At 30.7% G+C, this 17,756-nt stretch overlaps 1 protein-coding gene across 1 annotated transcript; it reads left to right on the top strand.

Moving 5' to 3' along the window:
* Positions 1-1,670: 1,670 nt before the first annotated feature.
* On the top strand, positions 1,671-5,384 carry LOC127266000 (TPR repeat-containing thioredoxin TTL1-like). Its single transcript, XM_051296063.1, has 7 exons — positions 1,671-2,821; positions 3,497-3,692; positions 3,793-3,977; positions 4,073-4,406; positions 4,495-4,699; positions 4,794-4,900; positions 4,986-5,384. The coding sequence occupies exons 1-7, from the start codon at positions 1,944-1,946 to the stop codon at positions 5,136-5,138; spliced, it is 2,058 nt and encodes a 685-aa protein (XP_051152020.1). The 5' UTR covers positions 1,671-1,943; the 3' UTR covers positions 5,139-5,384.
* Positions 5,385-17,756: the final 12,372 nt, after the last annotated feature.

Below are 17,756 nucleotides of genomic sequence, written 5' to 3'. Positions count from 1 at the left end.
AGGAAATGTTGGTTGTGAACGCGTGTAAATCAACTATAACCAATTTATCCAATTAGTCAATGAACTTGATTTTTAGTCGATGAACAAAATTGATATCTCGAACATAAAATTCATGCCTATGCTAGAGTCTAATCAATCTTTGGTAATCCGCATTGCATTTTATTTTATTTTATTTAGTTGAGCGAATTTATTTTCTCCTTAAATTAGTGTGATAAATCAAAACCCCCCATTATATATATTAGTATAATTATATTCAACCGAGTGTTTAAATTATTATTGTTCCATGTAGAGACGACCCTACTCACCAGCCTTACTTCATTTTGTATTTTCAGTGGCGTAGTAATTAATATTTTATTTTGCACTGTGTGACACTCGTGCAAATTGAATATGAAAAAGGTAGAGTACAACAAATAATTTTAAAATATAATAGATAAGAAAGATTGGTTAATGAATTTTAAATATATTTATAGATAATTTATGTTAAATTTATAATTTAAAATGTAACAATTTTTTGGATAGTCTGTAATTTTTCTTTTTAATTTTTAAATATATATATTTTTTAAGGTAACCAGTTTTCGATAGAGGTAATAAATTTTGATAAATGTATTTCTTATTAAAATAGATGAGTTTTGTTATAGTAAAAATTAAAAATGTAATGATAAAACCAATGAAGAAGGTAACTGTAAGAGATACTCTAAATATTCCATTTTTTTCCCCTTGGATAAGATCCTTTTACCAAAAATAAAAAAAGCTTCGATTGAAATGAGATAGGAAAAAAAAAAAAAATCAATTGAAATAAAACATAAAATGAATATTAAAATTATAAATTAATAAAATATTATATTATAAATAATTTGTATATGTAATATTCTCGAAGTTGGGTCAGTGTTAGGCCAACTTCCATAGATTTAATATATGTTAAATGGATTGAATAAATTATTTTTTTTCGAAAATTGAACTCTAAAGTTAATTTGAAGATAAGTGACCCATGCGAGACTGAAAAAAGTGTTCTGAAAAAAATTATAATGTAAAAAATGAATATTATTCATATAATATTTAATGGCAGTAAAAATATTGTAAAAATCACCACATATCACAGATTAAACCGTTTTTCATTCAGCATTGTCAGCATTGTGCTGAATATTTAAATTTTAGTTACTTTACAAAATTAATTTATAGTTATTCAACGTAACGTTGAAATTTATATTTCAGCACCTAATTTATCATCTTTTAAGAATATAGAGTTTAAGCGCTTTGTTTGTTTGCTTGCTCTTTTAGAAAAATAGCAATGTTAGATTAATAAAATTCCATATCAAATATTCTTTAAATTCTTTTAAAAAATTGATTTCAGATAAAATCAAACAAATAAAAAATATTTCATCATTCCACAAAATTCATGTCAATACTCCTATATTTTTTATGATTGTTTACTAAATTTAATATAATCTATTTATTTTAGATAATTTTATCCATTTAAAATTTTATTATACATACTTCAGTAAAAATTAACAATAAATTTATTATTATTGTTATCAGTATTACTTATTACATCATAATTTTTTAATTTTTAATAATTGTTAAAGTATTTTAATTTTTATTTTAAATATTATTATTTTAAGAAAAAAAAAAAAAAAAGTGAAGTGAAATGTAGCGGAGGGAAGAATATGAGTAAATGAGAGAGAGAGAGAGAGAAAGAGCTGTCCGTCTCGTGAAGGAGAGGAAAACAAAACCAGTTTTAGTGCCCACACCTTCTCGCCATATTCCCATCTCCATCTCCATCTCCATCTCAATTCGCCAGATCCATTCCATTCCTTGATGCTTCCACCGGAGCAGACCCAGACCCAGGCCCAAGAAGAAGAAGAGGCGCCCCCGGAGGAAGAGAAGGAGAAGGAGAAGGAGAAGCAGAAGGACCTGTAAACTAAAACCCCGATTTCAATCCCGAAATGGCGTCGCAACTCGGGAGGACCAAACCTGAGTTTGCTGCGGGGGAATCGCTCTCGGATCGATTCAAGGACGCCGTCAACTGCGATGTCAACAAGCCGGACTTCCGCGAGCTCGATCTAGGTTCGCCGGTTTCTCCGCTACGGACTCGGACCGGTGGCGGAGCCACCGCCGCCGCCGTCTCCGCTACTGCTACCTCGAGCAGCAGTAGTTCCGGCTCGTCCGGATCGGTCTCCGGCCGGACGTCGGCAGTACCTAATTCCAATTTAACTAGAAAGTCCGATTCCAATCCCCATAGCCTTTCCGGCGAACTCTCCGCTGACAGTTCTCCTCTGACTTCACGCAATTTAAAGCTCGATAACTCCCGTTCCAGTTCTGTTGGATCTCATCCACTGATTTACTCCGGTTCGGCCTCCGTCAACTCCCCGGCCGTGAACGTCCTCCCCGCCGGTAACATCTGCCCCTCCGGCCGAGTTCTAAAGGGTTCAATCCCCAGCCGAACTACGAAGTCCGATGTGTTAGGGTCCGGCTCCGCTAACTACGGCCACGGCAGCATAATCCGACCTAAGTTAGGGCTAGATAAAGGAGGAATGATTGGCGGAGAGATGGGGAAGAAAAAAGCAGCCTGCAGTAGTGATCCAGAGGAGCTAAAAAGGATGGGAAATGATCATTACAAGAAGGGTAATTTTGCAGAAGCTTTGAGCCTTTATGACAAGGCCATAGCCATATCTCGGGACACTGCTGCGTACCATTTCAACCGCGCCGCAGCTTTGATGGGGCTGAGGCGTCTGTCGGAGGCGGTCAGGGAATGCGAGGAGGCTATCAGGTTGGATCCAGGCTATGTTAGGGCACACCATCGGTTAGGATCTCTGCTTCTTAGGTGAGTTCGTTCGTAGTTCGTTCGTGGATCATCTTGGTAACCAATTGTTGCATTCGAATGCTCTTCGTGTTGCTTGGTTGTTGGATTTGCTGATTTTGATTCTGATCTGCATTTGGTGAAACTAGTATGTATGTTTGTTTAATACCGGTAATTTTGTCATAATTTGTTTGATTTGTGATGGAGTGGAAGTAGTCTAAGCATTGATCTGCATCACCATTAACTGCTGCGCTTTTTATGTTTGAATAGATGTTCGATGCATTTCCATTCCTTCTTAAGGTGGTTTGAGCATTTTCTTGCTTTCTCCATGTGTTTCCATATGCATATTACCCATCCATCCATCCATCTTTGTTTTATTCGACAGAAAGGCGAGGATAGTGTAGTTTGCTTATGTGAGTAAAAACACGACGTTTTCTAGATTGGGATAGTGACAGCAATGTTTGTTTGTTTCAGTTAAATTTATGGTTGATCGGCAGTGGGATTAATCATTATATTGATTGCGGTAGTTTTTTTAGTTTGTGTCGAGGAAAGCATAATTAAAGCATTGGTTTTGGGTACCGGTCTTTGTCGCTTATAGTGCTCTGCCTCTCTGGTTTAATTGTCTTTTTTTCTGTAAAGTAATGGTTATCTAGTATGTATTACGTCGTAGACTATCTTTGATTTCTCAAATGCTCACAGTTTAGGACAGATTGAGACTGCAAGGAAACACATTTGTTTCGCCGGGCACCTACCAGATCCTACGGAATTACAAAAGTTGCAGTCTGTGGAGAAGCATCTGAGCAAGTGCACCGATGCCCGGAGAGTTGGGGACTGGAAGAGTACTCTGAGGGAGGTTGACGCTGCCATTGCAGCTGGTGCAGATGCTTCGCCTCAGGTTCGATGTCTCAAGTTTCGATGACTGCTTTTGTATGTTTTAATATCAGAGATCCGGAGCAAGAACTCTGACTCAACTGTTTGTATATTTTGCATTCAAGCTTTGTGCGTGTAGGGTCGAAGCTCTCTTGAAGCTCCATCAACTTGACGACGCATTTTTAGCATTTTCCAACATTCCTAAATCTTCCCCCCCTGCTAGTTCCCATTCGCAGCCAAAGATATTCGGTATGCTTTTTGAAGCATACTTGTTCTTTGTTACTACCCAAATCGAGCTGGCCAAAGGAAGGTGAGAGAGGAGGCGTACATTTGCGCGAGTCTATCAAATTATGAAGCGATGAAAAACGATTCGAACTTTTAAGATGAATGATAAATTGCATACAGGTTCGACAGTGCACTTGCATCTGTAGAAAAGGCCAGACAGATGGACCCGCAGAACGTCGAAATCTCGATTCTGCAGAACAATGTGAGGTTGGTGGGACGAGCTCGTGCTCGTGGGAACGATTTATTCAAATCCGAAAGGTTCACTGAAGCCTGTTCTGCTTATGGAGAAGGCCTCAAACTCGATCCTTCGAATTCTGTTCTGTACTGTAATAGAGCAGCGTGTTGGTTCAAACTCGGACAGTGGGAACGCTCGGTGGATGATTGCAATCAAGCGCTCCATATCAAGCCGAATTACATCAAAGCTCTACTTCGAAGAGCCGCCTCGAACAGCAAGGTACTATACATCAGTACATACATATATAAGTATCTTTATTACGAGACCTTTCAATCCCAACGCCCGAAAATTTTAATTCTTGTGATAGCTTGAAAAATGGGTGGAAGCTGTGAGAGATTACGAGGTTTTGAGAATGGAGCTCCCCGACGACGCTGAAGTTGCCGAATCTCTATTTCATGCACAAGTTGAACTGAAGAAATCGCGCGGAGAAGACGTGAATAAAATGACATTCGGCGGGGAAGTCGAGTCTATTTCAAGCCTAGACGAGTTTCGTGCTGCAATCTCTTTGCCGGGTAAGGATGTCGTTTTCTTTAATTTTGCAGATAATTCGTTATCTTCTCGATGGTAATGATTATATCCGGTGAAAAATCGTTAAATTAAATACAGGCGCTTCTGTTGTCCATTTTAAAGCCTGCTCCAGTGTCGAGTGCAAACAAATATCTCCGTTTGTCGACATGATGTGCACTCGCTATCCTTCTATCAACTTCATCAAGGTAGATCACTGTGAACTATCGATTTTTTTATCTTAATCGAAGTTGATGAGATATTCTTTTTAAATTGATTTGATTATTTGAAAAGGTGGATGTTGACACGGGAAATGCCATCGCTCGAGCTGAGAACATACAAGTAGCGCCTACGTTCAAGATCTACAAAAAGGGAATTCAACTGAAGGAAATGATCCGTCCGAGCCCGGAATCTCTGGAATCATCGGTGAGGCATTACGGTGTTTAAATTAATGCACATTCATGATTGCATCCCTTACTGTGACATACGCTGTTAGATCGATTCGCCTGATTTCTTATTAGAAGCTCATTCGTAGAGTCGAAAGGCATAAAGACAGCATCGATACGTGCTTCGCTTCCTGTTCGCCTCTCTCTCTCTCTCTCTATATATATATATATATATATTTATATGTATAATTCATTCATTCACATCGGGTCCTTGTTGTAACATTTTTAGACTCCATATTTGTCATTCTTTCCTGAGTTATTTGTTACTATAAAAACTTACTTGCATTGGAGCTGCATTTTACTATTGTGTTCTTTTGTGGTTTCGCTTTCAAATTTTTGGTTTATGTTTTGATATTTTGGAAGTAGTAGTTATTGATTGGATATTACGAGAAATAAGTGTAATATTTTAGTGTAAAAGTAAAATATATGTAGGGATATTTTTGAAAATTCATTATAATTATTGCTATTTATGGTATAATTTTGATGGATAAATTTAAATGAAAATATGCATAAATTTGACGGGGAGGGAATATTATTTTTCATTACGGGGCAATTATGTGATATTTGAATTTTAGCGGGAGCCAAGAGGTTATGATGTTGATCGGAGCAAATTAATTCATTGAAAATTAGGCCGATGGCACATTGTTTATATTTATAGGGCCTGCTGAATAAATTTTTTTTTTTTTTTGTGTTATCAATAATAGTATGTATTATGCGAATAATTGTTACGTGTTAGTACGGTAAATTTTTTTATTTTAAATAATACTTCATTTGGGCTCCGCATATGAATTAAGAAAAATAAATAATTTATTGAAAGTGGAAAAAGTAAAAAATATAATTTAGAGTATTTTTGAAAATTTAGTTTATAATTGTTAAAAATGAAGAGATGATATAATAAAGTTAATGACAATTTGTGGTAAATAAATGTTAAATAAAAAGTAATAATTAAATATGATTTTTTTTTTCTTTTTTCAAATATAGTAATAAAGTTATTTAGGGATGTTGCTTGTTTATATCAAATATTTGTATTATATTAAAATATATTTTATATTATATAAATTATTAGCATATATTATCGGTTCATATTGCATGTTTCTATTATATTAGTATAAGTGTATTTTATTTTACTTTTTTGTGTTGAAATATAATATATTCTTTTTTATCCTAACTGAATGTGCTACTTTTACATCAAAGGTTTCTATCATTAATATTTTATAAGATAATATTAATATTTTTATAATTTATATTTTTATTAATTAATAAAATATTATTATTTTTAAATATACTAAAAAACATCAAAGGTTTCTTCGAATTGAAACAAAAGAATATAGTGAATGAATAATTAACATATAATAATACTCACTCAGTTCCGTAACAAAATATTTATTTTTTTATTTTAATCCGTTCCATAACAAAGTATCAATTTCTATTTTCTTTAGTAACTACTATTTACTTAACATTACAAATACTTTTACAACTTATAATATATTACACAAATGTCATTACAATTATATCACACATACTAATAAGATTATTTTAATCATTTTTATTTTATTTCTACTATATCCCAATATAATACTAATATTTTTAAAACTAGGTAAAAGAACAAATAAATATTTGCTTATAATACGGATGAAGTACAATGTATTTATTATTCATTGTATTTATTATTCATAATAAGCATATTCAGACCGACAATTTCATATGACACTAAACTAGATTATCTACTAATTAAGACCATATATATATATATATATGTAATCCTTACTCGGACTTTGTGCATTGGCTGAATTATTATTATTATTATTATTATTATTATTAATCCCTCCGTCCCAGATACCGTGTCTGCTACACTGTAGACACAGTATTTTAGGAGGAGTGTAATTAGTAGATAATTAAGAATATATTAGTGAAAATAATTATCCTATTAAACAATTATAAATTAAAATTAAGATAACTAATTAGTTTAATTAAAATTTAAAAAAATAAAATTAAAAAATTTAAAATAAGATTAAAGTGTGTAATCATTTTCCAAAAAAAGAAAGTGACATGGTACATGGGACGGACAGAAACAGCAACGTGAACATAGTATCTGAAACGGAGGGAGTATTTATTAAAAATAAAATAAAAAATGTATGTGTGGTGGAGGTTTAATAAGTACATTAGGTTTACCAAAAATCACATGAAAGCATTAATATTAAAATGTTGTGGCTTTTCAAGACTTAAAAAAATAGTAGCAAAAGAGTGCAAAACAAAATAGTGGGTGAAAAAAATATTTAATAATTAATTGCAATTTGATTGCATTAAATTTGATGTTACTTGTCTCTATCTCTCTCTTTGTGTTGTGTTGTCACATTCTTCTTTTTCCTTTCTACTATTTTATTAATATTTTTATATAGTTGTTGGTAGAAACATCCATTGACATTATTTTTCTACATTTTTATTTTTAATATTTTTAAGGAGAATTCTTTCATAATTTTTTTTTTATTTTTATATATTTTTAAATAAATATATTTATAGACAGTTATATTTTTATAAAGTATTAATTTATACTCCGTCCGTCCAATATATAAACTAAATATTTACTTTTAGTAGTTGAAAATAGTATAATGATATTTTGGTCCTTATTTTTTGGTGTAAAAAAGTAATGATGTAATGTAAAATAAAACTATTTGTAAAAAAAAGAGGTATTTAATAAAATATTTACTTTATAATCGGACGTTCGAAAATAACAATATATATATTTTATAGCTGGATGGAGGGAGTATTAATTTTAAATAAATTCTCTATTTGTATATTATATACATAATATTTAATTATTTATAAAATAATATATATTGAACATATTTTATGGAATATAAAATTTAAAATATATTATTTTTATCAAATATATATTAGCAAATATTTTTCAATCAAACATGTCCAACTTACAACTAACTCTAAATCTTTACTCATCACGTTATAGCAACAGCAAAATTAAATAAAAGTAAAAAAAAAGTATACATACATGATACATACGTACGTATACATATATACACATATACCTTGTATGCATTTTACGTTCAATATTTATAGTGTTTGAATAATATTAGTATAATTTAATAATCCCACCGTACTACTTTACTTAGTCCCATTTTTAACTATATACGAGAATTTATAAAAAAAAATATATTAGTAAAAATAAATATTATATATTTTTTTCGTTCCATAATTAGATATTCATTTGCTTTTTGCACGTAATTTTAAAAATATTAGTATTATATTGAGATGTAGTAGGAATGAAATAGAAATGACTAAAATAACCTTATTAATACGTGTGATATAAAGGTAATGATATTTGTATAATATACCGTAAGTTGTAAGAGTATTTGTAATGTTAGGTAGATAGTAAAGCTACTAAAAAAAAGAAAATGAATACTTTGTTATGGGACAGACTAAAATGAAAAAATGGATACTTTGTTATGGAACGGAGAGAATAATACAAATAGTTATAAATTAAAATTAATATAAATAAATAATTCAATTAATATTAATAACATTATAAATTATGAAATTCTTTAAAAGGTACAATTGGATTTAAATCCCTATTTGTCCAAAAGTATTTAAATTCAGTCCCGATTTCATAAAATTTGGACTGCACTCCCTATTTTTTGTATTGTTTGTTTTTTACTCTCTTTCTACCCTTTTTCCCCACCCCAACGAAATGAAATCTCTGCAATTATTTTCCAATCGCGAAATTGGTGAAGAAACACCGACGACTACGAAATTGAACCTACTGTGTGTTTGCTCACGCTTTTCGATCTTCGACACCCATTCATTCCCCGATTTTCGATCTCGAACACCTATCGCTCCGCGCCAAAATCGACGGACCTCATAATTTTTTAAGGTTAATAACTCTATTTGGAATGAGTAGATTTTCTATTAGAGGTAAAATCAGGGTATTTTGTGGGAAATTATGATGCTATACTCGAAGATGTTTGCTCACATTTAACAAAATTTCAAAGATATCCATCTATAAATATATTCAAACCCTATTTGCAAATATTTGGTTTTTCATGCAATTGGATATTGAAAATTGTGCGAATAATAACTCATTTTAACATATTAACTAAGATCATGAGTTTTGTCTTCAAGCAGATGTAGTTCATTTCTTGTGTCGAATATGCCCGCTTGATGAGAGGTTCTCATAAATTTGTTTTTATATTGTTCCAATCAATGTACTAATTCTCATGTTTCGTCTGTGTAACCTGGTCGACTAAAGAAACAACGTTATATTTCCAACATATAAAGCAATCAAGAAAATGCTATCGTTGTGGTCATTTCGAGCACAACATAAAAAGCTATAAAGATCGGTTGCCATATTCCTTTCGAATGTTGTAATTTTTGGTTTTGTCAAGGACGTCTCATTTGACATGTAATTACTTTTGGTGTGTTTGATATAATGCAATATTTTAGTTAATTATACAACAACAAGACCTCATTTGCATAGAATCGCAATTGTAATTTGGATGTATTGTGGTACATGAACACGAACAACGAGTATTTGACACTCTCTTTTTGTGTATAATAATTCAATAATACAGGTATCATTAAACGTAACAGAGGCATACGGGTTATCTGGGGGGGGGGGTATTTAGTTGTCCTCTCAAAGCACAATGATATTTTTTTGGTATTACTGTCCTATACACAATTGATTGTAATTTGTACGAAGGAATCGAAGCACATTGTGTTGCATCCATTATACTTATACACAATTGATTGTAATTGGTACACTAAAGGGAACAGTAGAATGGATTGACGTACATAGACACGAACAACGTGTTCGAAATAGTGCTTATTTTTCTATGATACTTGAAGCCAAGGATTTCTGACAACATATTAGAGCCACACAACTCATTTTTATATTAACATTTTCAGTTGGTGTATCGAAACACGTTGGCATAGTAGCGTAGGTACTAACGTATAAATGTCACTTTCGATCGTATGCTAAATCCTCACAAGTGTTAACAAGAGCTATAAAGGTAGGAAGTTAGGAAATCATGTCATGAGATTAGATTTTTCAGTTACATGAAACACTGTAGTAGGTACACACCTAGTAGAATTTATTACACGAAGCCAGATTAGGGGTATAGCACATCGGATCTGGAGTACTCATTTGCGCCATGAGTCAGACCATATGCTTAGATGCCCCTGACCAAAAAAATATTGTGTGCGCCATAATCTGGGTTAATATGTAATAAGTCTAAAAAATTTCCATTTGTGGCAGCAATCATGTACTCTAACAATCAACATAATTCAACTTAGTCACTTATGACTTTGTTAGACATTTACAAATGGAGGTTGAACTATGATAATACATATAAATCATACAATCTAAATAAGTTAAGTCTGAGTTGTTTAACTATCTATGACAAATACGTATTGTTTACCGCATCTGACAATTCCGAGTGTCTCAAGAAGACTACTATGATGAACTCATCTCTGAATACCGTCAGAAAGTAAAATTTTCGAACCGCAAACGGCCCTACCCTAATCACGGGTTACCAGGGCATATAAACGCTTTAAGGAAGCACATTAGACCATAATTATTAGTATTCAATATCAACTCTAGGGTATGTGGCTATTTTATGCAGGTACGTGAGAATGTGATAAGGGTACAAACACCGACATGCGAGGTATAAATAATGGTTCCTTGGATATTATCTATGTAGTACCAGGTATCCTTAAGTGTAGGTGATTTCAATCATTGCTACACATAAGGGCCAATTTGCTTACTCGGTAAGAGCACTTCCTCTCTCAGCCTTTGTAGACCGAATGTTGTTGTGTGTTCTACAGTTCGGATTGTTACATAATATGTTTGAAAAAAAAATCAATCCATGGGATTAATGATGCATGAGTAACAAACTACATAACTTAATCATGTCATGTGTGACTTGTTTAGCCATCCACAGTAAAAATATGTTTTTTTTTTCACTTACAGTTCGACGTATAGCGGAAACACAATAATGATAAATTTATTCTTGGTTACCAAGAGCAATTAAATGTTTTGAATCAAGCATGATTTATTTCCCAACCACAGATAACCAGGGTATAGATATGCTTCAGCGGAGCATATAACTTCATTTTGCAGGTACGTAAAGACTGCATTGAGGTATGTCCGTTGTGCACGCATGTAATAATATTCTCGCGGTACAAACACCGATATTGTAAGTATGATTGGTAGTTACTTAACTATTATATGTATAGCTACAAGTATCCTTGTGGTCGATAGCAGTCAATCCTCTGACGATTGAGGCAATTAAGAAACTTCGTGGGAACACTCACTCTAACAATAGGGGTATGTGCATGAGTGTTAAGTCGGTATATATGTTTTTATAGAAAGTATTTGTGGGTAATCAGTCTAATATATTAATCATGTCTAAAAACTTCATGCATAATGAAAATTACGGATAAGATCAATCATAACATGGTCAGATAATCACTGTAAATTACATACAACCGATACATGTAGGTCATCAACATACCCCGGAAGAAAAATAGGGACATGATAGTTTGCCGTTACGAATAAAATATTGCAAAAACCAAACAAAATAAATAAGCAAGCAATGTTAGAAACAGCTAGAGTCTCCGGCCCCTGTGCTAGAGCCTCTTTCAACTTCTCTAAAATGTCGGACAGAGGTAGGGAGGGTGGCTTCCCTAAAAAAATACGGACAAAGCTCTTGCTATGAACCATAGCATTATCCTTAACGTACACTTATTTCGAATGTAGTCCAAGCACCACTGAAAACTACACTATAGAAAATAGCAACTCCATGTCCGTGCTAATATTAAAGGCCATGTTGTCCGGCTGATAACTATAGACCAAAGTCAATAATCGATGCCACGGGAATCTCATTTTCGGACAATCGATAAAGTATCCGAACAGAGTCCGTGCTTTATTTCCTTAATGTGAGAATCTGACATTTTGTTCTTCAACTTCTCTACCTCATTTATAAAAGTGAGGAACATAAAACCGGTTAACTATAAATTTATATTCATTCCATATTCTGTGAAAAAATAAATATTAGTCAGTAATAGGGGTATCTCGAAATATTTTATAGGTTTATTGAAGTATATTGGGGAACACTTAAAAATAAAATACACGTACACATATAACCCCTGTAGGTATATGCCATAACATGCTAGGTTTAAAAGATGCAATTATGGGTACATAACAATATCATAACTGATTCTCACCGATTTAACTTGTAACACAAGTGTCGACCTCTAAATATGATTAATATTCTTAAAACAGCAAACCAATATGTAAAAATTAAATAATTTTAGCCAAATCAAACTCATTGTCCTGTAAAACCTTTCAGAAATATAAAACGCTAAACCCTAAACACACAACTATGCCCAAGCACTACTTCTAGAAAATGAGGATTTTTCGACGACGAACAGAGGCATACAATATTGCGACCGAGGTTTAAACCGCAATCGAACCTACAATCTAGGGTAAAAAATTGTGAATATAATAAAAATTTTTGGAAGAACGAAAAAACTTACTTCTTCGCGCTATGTTGGAGTGATGGGCTCGCTTTCAGCTTCCTTTACCATATTTTTTCAGTTCGGAAGACGGTGAGCGGAAATAAGAACGATCGGCTGCCAGTGAGAATTATGAAAGTTGGGTAGAATTTTGTTTGCGATTGAGAGCTGTGAGTGTTGGTTTTTCCTCACTCCACTATCAAATCGTGTTTGTAACTGTTCTTTAATTATTATTTTTTTTTCAAAAAAAAAAGATGCAACAGGGAGTTTATTCAAATCAAATCCGAAGAAGGGAGTGCAGGTCAATTTATTATTAAGAAGGACTGAACTTCAACTTATTATGTGTCAGAGGAATTTAAAAGGGACTTGGTCTGCACTCCCTGTCAGTAGTATAGAATTTACATTCAGTCCCAATTATTAAAAAATTGATCCGCACTCCCTCCTTTTCAGTATTGATTTAGATTTAATCCCTTTTTTTTTTATTTTTTCATTAAATATTATAGTATAAATATGATGTACCCTTAAAATATATTTAAATACTTTTAACATTTTTTTATATATTTATAGCACATTCCGCTCTACCTATACTACGTCTCGCTCTACCTAAATTGTTCTACTGATATACCTTTATTTATGCTTTGTGTACTTTTGTATGTGTATTTAAAAATAATAATAATAATAATAATAATAATAATAATAATAATAATAAATAATTATAATTATGTTTTATTATGGGATGAAACAAAAAAAAAACAACTACATACTTTTCATATCCCAAAGAAAATCCTATATCCGTCATTCTCGTTCATGTACCACAATATATTGAAATTTTTCCTCCTTTATGCAATCGATCGCTCTTATTTCCCCTCAAATTTATTCATATTCATTGAGATTTCTAAATTTGCACTAAAATTATTGTATTATCGGAATCTAATTGTAAAATAAAATATACATAATGTAAAAATTACAATATGACTAATTTATTGAAATACAATCCAAAATTGGTACGTAGAATTTAAATAAAATCATGATATTTATATATATATATATGTGTGTATATATATATTCATTCAATCAATAGAATTACAAATTTATATTAAAAAAAATTGCAATAGAAAATTAAATATATAGATTTTACATACAACAATGATTATATATATCATTTTATCAATATTAGTTTACTTACTCTTTTAATTCTACCTATAAAATGAAAAAATTTGATATTAGTAATTTATATTATTTTTGTACAAAATTCATAATTATATTTAATATAATACTCTCTCCGTCCCAAAAGAGATGTCTTATTGGGTGTTGACACGGGAATTAAAAAATAATAGTATTTAAGTAAAAGTAGGGTATAAAATAGAATATAAAAGACTAAAAATTCCTTACTTTTTGAAAGATTTTAAAAGTAGGTTAGAGTAATAACTATGGGTAGTTTGGAAAAGTAGAAATAATTTTGTTATAAAGTGGGGACCACGGTTACTAAATAAAGGAAATAAGACAATTGTTTTGGGATGGACGAAAATGGAAAAACAAGATAACTCTTTTGGGACGGAAGAAGTATAAAATATTACGTAAATATTATAAAAATATTATACATAATATAAACTTTATCGGATGATTTAATATAATATTAGCACAATAAATATCTATCTATCTATATATATAATTATTCTATCAAAAATTTAAAATCCTATATATAAGATACAATTTTTTTTAAATATTAATACTAGTAATAAAATTTATTTATAGTATTTTATATATTTTAAATACTTACTATGTATAAAGATTAGAGTTCGTTTGTTTTGTGTTTTGATTTGAAAGAATTATTTTTTTTATGTGAAATATAAAAAAATATATAAATAATATAAATATCATGAGTGTGCTAAAATATATTAATTTTTGTAGAAAAATATGTTAAAAGTTTTTCAAAAAACAAACAAATCCTTATTCTATAGAAAATAAAATTTACAAAAAAATAAAATTAAATAATTTTTCCTATCAAAGATTTATATTATCGTTTGTCAAATTTTAACAAAATTCTACTATTCATCCAATTTTTTCCCCCCAAAAACATCAAATCAAACATCTATTTTTCATTTTTTATATTATACTAAAAATTAATTTTACATTCAAAACATCACATCAACACCTATTTATATCACATCATACAACTATTCAAATTCAAAATTTTTACTATTCAAATCCCAACTCAAAATCCAAACCCCCAAACAAACACACCCTAATAGGTCACAATTTTGTATATATATATTTTTTAATCTTTACTAATATTTTTATTTTTTTTATTCTAAAACGTGAAAATAAAATAAATATAAATATAATTTTATTAAAAAAAGTAAATTAATTTTTTAAAAGAATTAATAAAAACAGATAGAGTCAATTTTTTTTTTCTTATTCAACAATTCTAATTATAACAATACACCTAAAAAGTAAATATATAAAAAATAAATTATTTAAATACACATTCTAAATATTTATGCATATACCATTTTAACATTTATGCATATATCAGTTTAACATTCATGCATATACCCCACTGATAGAGGTAGTGGTATCACGGAGTGCTTTAATTGTCTTCTTCGTTGGGAAATTGATTGATATCAACTACATTTTAAAATACCTTCAGCTATATATATAATATTTAATTAACCACCAATTATACATTGACTACCGGTGTTTGTACCTCGAGGATATTGTTGCATATGTGCACTAAAGATATACCCTAGTGTAAGTGTTACGTATTTGCAATATAAAGTCATATGCTCCGCTAACGCGTATATATGCTCTGATTATATATGGTAGGAAAAATGGATCGTGTTCGGTTCAACATATTCAATTGCTCTTAGTAACCAGAGATAAATTCATCATTATTGTGTTCTCACGACTTCCTGACATGTAAGTAAAGAAAAGAACACATGTTTACTATAGATGGCCAAACAAGTAAGAAATGACGTTGTTAAGTTTGTTGGTTGTTACTCATGCATCACTACTCTCACAAATTGATTATTTTTTAGACATATTGCGTAGTAATCCACACCGTAACACACACAACAACATTTAGTTCACCAAGGCTGAGAGATGAAGTGTTCTCACCAAGTATGCGAATTGGCCCTCTCCATAAAAGTAACTGAAATTAACTACACTTGAAGATACCTGATAATACACAAATAATACCTAAGAAACCATTATTTATACCTCGCATGTAGGTGTTTGTACCCATATCACATTCTTATGTACCTACATAAAATATCGACATACCCTAGCGCAGATCTTAACTACTTATAATAATAGTCTCATATGCTTCAGTAAAGAGTATATATGCTCCAATAACATGTGGTTGGAAAAAAATAATTTTTTGTTCAAAATATTCATTTGTTGACGATAAGTAAGGATGCGTTCATTATCATAGTCTTCCCGTGACACCTCAAATTGTCAGAAAAGGTAAACAACATATTTATTATTAATGGTTAACCAAGTAAAAAATGACTTTGATAGGTTGTATGATATATGTACTATTATAGTCCAACCTCAACTAGTAGATGTCTAATAAAGTCATAAGTGACTAAATTGAATTATATTGGTCGTTAGAGTACATGATTGCTATCACAAATTGAAAATATTTAGATCTATTACATATTAATTCACACCGTAGCGCACACAACAATTTTTGGTCAAGGGCATCTAAGCATAGGGTATGACTTGGCTAAGCAGACGAGTATTTTAGAGTAGCTATGTTGTACCTTCAACCTGGTTATATCAGGTACACCAAAACAGTTCAAACCGTCGGTTACGGTTTATCAAAATGTCAAACCGAAACCGAACCTTCTGAATGACGGTTTCGATTGCGGTTTAAAAAACTGACGGTTACGGTTTGAATCGCCGATTTATGTACATTCATTTTGAATATTTTTTTTTCCTTTTTAAGTTTTTCTAAATTTAAAAATTTATTCAAAAATATTATTTTCGATTTTAATTTCTTTCAGATATATTTATTATTTATTTATTATGTAAAATCATATAAATAATAATTGCTAAGATTGTTACAATATAAAAGTAATTAAAATAATAAATTTACTAAGTAATTAAATCAAATTAAATTTTAAATTAAAATAAATAAAATTAAATTTTAAGAAATTGATGTGTATTAGATAATAAGATAGTTTCAATTAAATATAATTGTATGATAAGAAATACAAAATCTAAAATATAAATAACCAAAATAATGTATATTATTATTATATAATTAATAATTATTTATTTTTATTAATATTAATATTATCTTTATTTTTATAACAATTTAATGATATATAGTAATTTTAATTACAAGTATATAATATACAATTTTAACTCTGAACATCCACTCTCCACATTCCACCGCAGCTACAGTTGCAAGGGTTCGTTTTTCGTTTTTTTTTTTTTTTTTGTATTTTCTTCTTTTTCATTTTTTTTTCTTCTTTCCTCCTGCTTCTTCTTCACTGTCGCCGCCTGCCCATAACATTCTATAATCCACAATCGCAGCCGGCGTGCAGGTTTAAAATTAAAAAGAAAAAAATAATGGCCGAACCGTCGGTTGAAACCGTAAACCGGCGGTTTGAACCAGCAGTTTGCACTTTGACAAATATATAAACCGTAACAAGAGGTTCGAAAACTGGTAAACCGAAGATTCGGAGTTACGTGGACAAATTTAAACAGAATGTGTTGTAAGTATATAAAATAAATTTGAAAACATTTAAAGATATTCTAGAGGTACATTCAATTTTTATTTGAGAAAATCTAAAACAGGGACTAATATTAAACTAAATATGTAAAGGAGGGAGTACAGATCAATTGTTCTAAAATAGGGACTGAATTATAATTGAACACTACCTATAGGGAAGGCAGACCAATTGTACGAATTTAAAATCAAATTTTCCAATTTAAAATGTATAATAATTTTTCAAAGAATAAGAAAGTTAAATTATATAAAACAAACCGAAATAAAAAATATAAATAATTTATGTAGGAGGAAGGAGTATAAAATTTGTAACATTTTTTCTTTCCTTTTTATTTATTGTATATTTTTAATAAT

The sequence above is a fragment of the Andrographis paniculata genome, unplaced genomic scaffold (assembly GCF_009805555.1).
Source record: "Andrographis paniculata isolate CXL003 unplaced genomic scaffold, ASM980555v1 Contig74END, whole genome shotgun sequence".
Taxonomy (NCBI): Eukaryota; Viridiplantae; Streptophyta; class Magnoliopsida; order Lamiales; family Acanthaceae; genus Andrographis; species Andrographis paniculata.
This window is presented reverse-complemented; position numbering and strand designations above follow the sequence as displayed.